The following is a 6,327-nucleotide window of genomic DNA, read 5'->3' as shown; positions in this document are numbered from 1 at the left end:
AAAAAAAAGAAAAGAAAGAAAGAAGGAAAGAAAGAAAGAGAGAGAGAGGAAGGAAGGAAGGAAGAAGGAAGGAAGGAAAAAGAAGAAAAAGAAAGAAAGAATGAAAGAACGAAAGAAAGAAAGAAAGAAAGAAAGAAAGAAAGAAAGAAAGAAAGAAAGAAAGAAAGAAAGAAAGATTGCAAATAAGAACCACAATGAGATGCCATTTTATATCCACTAAAATGGCTATAATTTTAAAAACTGAAAACAATCATTGGCGATGATGTGCAAAATTAAAGCCCTCATACAATGCTGGTGGGGATGTAAACATAGTGCAGCCACTGTGGAAAATAGTTTGGGGGTTCCTCATACTTGAAACACAGAATTATCATGTGACCAGAAATTCTGCTCCTAGATATAAAGAAGTAGAAACAGGCTGTCAAACGTCTGGATACTTGTATGCAAATGTTCAGAGCAGCACTATTCACAAAAACCAAAAGGTAGAAATAGCCCAAATGTCCATCAACAAATGAACAGAAAAACAAAATGTGGTGTATATATATATATACACACACAATGGAATATTAGTCATAAAAAGGCATGAAGTACTGACACATGACACAACATGAGTGAACCATGAAAACTTTATACTAAGTGGAAGGAGTCAGATGCAATAGATCATATACTGTGTGATTCCATTTTCATGAAATATCCAGAATAGGCAAGTCCATAGAGGCAGAAAGTAGTTTAGTGACTGCCAGAAGCTGGGAAAAGAGGGGAATGGGGAGCGATTGATTAATGCTCATAGAGATTTCTTTTGGGGTGATGAAAATGTTTTGGAACTTCATGGAGACGTTGATTGCACAGTATTGTGAAGGTACTAAATGACACTGAGTTGTACACTTTAAAATGGTTAATGTTATATAATGTAAATTTCACCTCAATAAAAAGTAAGTCTGGATATCTAAATGGTCAATAAACATATGAAAAGGTCATTCACTTAATTAATAATCAGGAAAATGGAAATTAAGGCTACTGTAAGATTCAAATATGCACCCGTTAGAAATGTTGAAGTTAAGTTCAGTGACAAGACCAAGTGCTGGTGAGGATGTGAAGAAATGAAGGTCCTCATTTCTTGGTAGCTGTGTAGATCTGGACAACCATTTAGAAGACATGCTGGCATTGTCTACTCAGTTGGGGGATATGCACACTCTGATTCAGCACTCCACCTCTAAGTATAGAACCAACAGAAATTCATGCACATGTGCACCGAAAGAAATGTACAAGAACGTTCAGAGCAACACTATTACGTTAGCCCCAAATGGAAACAATCCAAATGTTGGAGAAGAATGGATAAGTAATATATGCTATGCTAATGCCATAGAATATTACACAGCAATGGCAATGAACTACAGCCACATACAGCAGCATGAATAAATCTCAAAACTTATTATTTATTGAAAGAATCAGACTCCAAGGAATAGATTCTGCATGTAAAAAGTTCAAAATTGAGTAAAACAGAACTTCAGAATTTCGGGATACACACTTAGATAGTAAAACTATTTTTAAAAAGCAAGAAAGTGATGACTATTAATGTCAAGGTAATGGTTACCTCAGACAGGAAGAATGGAAAATAAAACCACAGCAAAGGGGTTCAGGAGAGCTTCTGTGGATTATCCTATATCTTCATCTGGATTACATAAATATTTGCTCTGTGATAAATCCTTGTACTATACTGTAACTTTAGCATGCACTTTTCTGAATGGATGTTGTATTTCACAATAAAACATTTTAAAGACAAGCAAATAATTTGCAACCATCAACACTTTATTAGCAAGAGCAAATTACTTGTGACACCACCATCTCTACCTAGACAATAGCCCCCTTATCTTCTAAAATATTGGGTATTCCAATGACACTGAAATTTTACCAGGAAAAGGAAGGATTGGTGCTGTCCTCTAGCTCAACCCTGACCACTGGAGGCACAAGAGGCCATGTGGGTGACACCCACTGACAAGTGTCTCTTTAAACAGGATGGTGTAGGAGGATGGGGTTGGCTGCACATGGGACATTCTGAATAGTAGATGAGAAGAGCTCGGGAAAAATGGCATTACAGTTGTCTGTGGCCCTTTCTTTCTTCCTGTGAACTATGACCCCCTTGGGGCAGCTGTGTGCCCAAATCCTTTCTGTACCCAGCCAGCATGAGGACCAGCACAGAATGGGTTTGTTGAACTGAACTATGTGAAATAATCAAACCTCAAACTAGAAAAATATTATTTTGTTTTGTTTCCCCACATTTTAAATGAGGACTACAGAGATGAGTGAATCTTGCCTCTCTACTTCATAGATGGGAAAACTGAGGTTCAGAGTGGGAAAAGCAACTCATCTAACTTCATGGAGGAAGTCAGTGATTGGAACCCAGGTTTTCCAATACCTGAACTTGTGCTGTTTTAGGGCGTGAGGGCTATCAGGAAGTTTACAAAGACCCACTTTTTAACAGATCAATGATCTGCAAAAAACCATATGCCTGTGTTCTACCCCTAGCCAAGGAGCCCTGTCCTGGGCCTACAATGGCATTCAGGGATGGGAGGGAGAGTCGATCCAGAGGCTTGGAGGTGCAGGAGGAACTCGGGACCCATTTTCTGAGAGAATCAATGCCCTAAGAGGCCAGCAGCTTTTAAGTTGTGAGCTGTGTGCCAGCTCTGTACCAGGCTGTCTATGAACCTCACTGTGAAGCCCCACCAGATTTGGTGCCTAGATGCTCTGGGAAAATGCATTCTTTTATTTAATAAGCAGCTTTATTGAGGCATAGCTTACATTCCATAAAATACACCCATTTTAAATGTATAGTTAGATGATTTTAGTAAATTTATAGAGTTGGACAACTACCAGCACAATCCGGTTTTAGAACATTCCCCCAAAAGTTTCCTCATCCCTGTTTGCAGTCATTCTCTGCTTCTGTTTTCTGTCTCTGTAGTTTTACCTTTACAGAAATCTCATATATAGGGACTCTTACAATGTATTGCTTTTTAATGTCTGGCTTCTTTCACTTAGCTTAATGGTATTAAGTTGTATCCATGTTGTTGTAGCATTGATCAATACTTCATTCCTTTTTATTGCTGAGTAGTATTCCATTAAATGGATACACCTCATTTTGTTTTTCTATTCACCAGCTAAAGAATCAGTTTATTTCCAGTTTTGGCCATTATCAATAATGCTGCTATGAATATACATATGAGTTTTTGGGTGGACATATGCTTTCCTTTCCCTTAAGTAGATACTTAGGAGTGGGAAGTGCTGGATTGTAGGGTAAGCATTTATTTAACATTTTAAGAAACTGCCAAATCGTTGGGAACATGCGTTTCTGCTCATAACAGCCCACTTACAAACATGTTTTCAGAAGCCACGCTACTTAAGCATACAGCATAGTGGTTAAGAGTACAGATTCTCGAGTCAGACCCTCTGGGCTCAAATTGTGCTTATATTACTGAAGGCTATATGCCCTTGGGCAAATGACTGTGCTTTAGTTTCCTCATCTGTAAAAGGGGACAAGACATGGGGTTGTTGTGATGATTGAGTGAGTTCGTTCACGGCAGAGCACTTAGAACACTGCTGGTTCGTAGTACTATCAAGTCTTGGCAATTGTTTTTTATACCCAGTTGAGCAGTGGCCCTATGGAAGGAACAGCACCAGCCCTGAAGTTCACAGATGTGGGAGGGCTATTATGGATCTACCCAGTTACAGTCATGTGGCCTTGAGGAAGTCACATCCCCTCTGTAAGATACAGCTTCATTTACTTCTCAGCACTGCTGTGTGGTGATTCCAGGAACTTGGTGAAGGTGACATGGTGCTTTGAAGACTGCACAATGCCATGCAGATGCAATGGACTCATGTTACCATTGTGACATTCAGATTGTAGGGCTCATTGGAGACCATGGAGCCCCTAAAGCCTTCTCCATCCGTGAAGCTCCTCTAACTGCACACTAGGATGGTTAAGAGCAAGGACTCTGTAGTCAGACTGTCTGGTTCAAATCCCACCCCAGCCACTTAGAAGTCTTGTGACTTTGGACCTCTGCTTCTTCATTTGAAAAACAGAGATAATAACTGTTCTCAGTCCCCACCTCCTGGAGTGGTTATAAGGACTGCATGAATGAAATATGAACATGTTCACACCTCCACCTGGACACAGGAAGTGTTTTATAAGTATCAGCAATATTAAGTTGCCTTAAAAATTCAGTTTGCAGGAGGACGGTTTACATTTTTAGGAATAGTTTCATATCCCCAAAGGGGCACTGAAAACCCATCAGCTGCAAATGGCTCTCCCTAGACCCTTTCTCAGCTCCTGAAGGTTTGCTGGGCCTCTCTTTTTATGTTATAAATGGGAATAGGACTTCCTTTGTGAGAAACAACAGCCCTGACACTGAGGGATCCTAGAGACACACACAGGAGGAGAAAAAAACACCAAAGTTCCTATCCCCAGATCCCTTTTCCTTTTGGGAAACTGGAAGTTGAAGCAAAGTTCACAAAAGACCATGGAACCCAAAGCTGGCCTCTGCCACTGAGTTGGCATGGCCCTATTTCATATGCAAAATTGCAACTTTCTGACATGAGCCATGGGGCTGAGAAGCTAAAACTATACCCCAGCTGCCCTTTGATCTGCAATAAATGCCAGGCTGGACGCTCTGGCAGGAAAAGCTATCATTGGATTTGGGTGTTGTTGCCCAGGAGACAATGGGCTGTCTTGGGCTTCTTCAGGCAAACAAAGAGTTAACCAAGGCCACCTTCTCAATCCCGTTTCTTTGGGCTGACTACAGGTTGTTTCCTAGACTTTCTCTCCCTTATTAAATTGAGGCTGTGTACTAATCCTCCAAATTCAAAGGGGAAGGGGTCAGATGCTACAGAAATCATGGTTCTTCTGCAAAACTGCACAGAGAAAGAGCTGAGCAAGGGCAAGAGCCTGCAGACCTGGATTCAAGTCCTGGATTTGGACTGGCCACTTTCTAAGCTTGTCTCAACCTCAGTGTTATAGAAATACCTACATTGTGATGGGATTAATAGAAGCCCAAATCTCAGCACCATGCAATATACCTTTGTAAAAAACCACACATGACCACCTCCTGAATCTAAAATAAAAATAAAAATACCTGCATGGCTTTCCAACACACAGTTACCGCAAGAATCAAGCAGTAATTTCTACCACTTATTTTGTGCCTAGTATGTACCGGAATCATGGAAAGCACATTATTTCTTGTTTATCTCATCTTCACAGCATTTCTAGGAAGGTAAAATGGTCTAATTAGTCGCCTTTTTCAGATGGGGAAACTGAGGCACAGAGCGATGAAATCCGTTGCCCAAGATCACCCAGCCAGCCACAATTCAAACCCAGACAGTCTGACCTTAACTGAGGCCCATTTTAACTTAGGTCTGCTTTAACTTAGATCTTACTATTCAGCCAAGCGCCTGAGTTCTGCTGGAGAAACTGAGGTCCGGAGAACGGAAGGGATCAGATCACTGGCTCCCAGGCCACAGCTCTTTCCATCACCGGTGGAGCCACTGCCCATGATAGCGTGACCGCTTAGGTAACTCAGAGCTGGGTTAAGCGTCCGAGCAATTCAGTTCCGTTATTTCTTGCGCAGCAAAAGGCCCAGATGTCCCTGCTAGTGTTCATGCTTCGCACCTGTGTGCGGAGAGGCACCAGACCTGCCCTTACCAGAAGCCAACCAGCGCGCACAACCTAAGCGCTGGCGCTGGGTGCGCTGAGGCTGTTGGCGCTGGCGCTGTTTCCAAAATCCCTCTCTGCCTAAGATTGGAGGCTCCGCGCCCAGCTCAGACATCTCGGGTGCTCAGGCAGCGCTCCACCCGCCCCAGTTGCCCAGCGATCCCATTCACAGCTATAATCCCTGCACTGCCAGGAGGTAGCCGCCCGCGGGACCGCCAGTGCGCACAGAGTGACAGGGACTCCCTTTTATGTCCAGGAATGAGGCGCGCATCGCAGCCGCGTCCGCCGCCAAAACCAGCTTCCCCCACGGGTGCGGGGGCAGCCGGTGCCACCCGCAGGCCGGGTTGCTTACCTGTCGCAGCGCGGGTCTGGGTGACAGCAGGGAGGGGCGTGGAGACCGAGAGCAGCATCAGCAGACACCAGCACTGCCCGTTGTTCCTCCTGCAAGAAGTGTCCGAGGGAGAAAAGGTGAGGCGGGCAAGAGGATTGGAGGGGCCCGGGACCCGAGGAAGCAGAGAAGCGGGTCTTACCTTGGTGCCATCTCGCGGGTCTGCGGAGCCCCGGAAGGCGCGCGGCGAGTCGAGTACGGCGTTGGAGCTCAGCGGAGGACGAAGGGGCGCTGAGCGCTG

General features: G+C 43.7%; 1 protein-coding gene across 1 annotated transcript in view; it reads right to left on the bottom strand.

The window, feature by feature from the left end:
- Positions 1 to 6,327, bottom strand: part of COL15A1 (collagen, type XV, alpha 1) — a 145,243-nt gene extending 138,916 nt beyond the window's left edge. The window contains exons 1-2 of the mRNA XM_011993764.1: positions 6,229 to 6,327; positions 6,051 to 6,139 (exon numbers count right to left, since the gene is read on the bottom strand). Coding sequence (XP_011849154.1) covers positions 6,051 to 6,139; positions 6,229 to 6,239 — 100 coding nt within the window. The 5' untranslated portion in view covers positions 6,240 to 6,327. The remainder of the gene's footprint in view (positions 1 to 6,050; positions 6,140 to 6,228) is intronic.

The sequence above is a fragment of the Mandrillus leucophaeus genome, unplaced genomic scaffold (assembly GCF_000951045.1).
Source record: "Mandrillus leucophaeus isolate KB7577 unplaced genomic scaffold, Mleu.le_1.0 Scaffold433, whole genome shotgun sequence".
Lineage (NCBI taxonomy): Eukaryota > Metazoa > Chordata > Mammalia > Primates > Cercopithecidae > Mandrillus > Mandrillus leucophaeus.
This window is presented reverse-complemented; position numbering and strand designations above follow the sequence as displayed.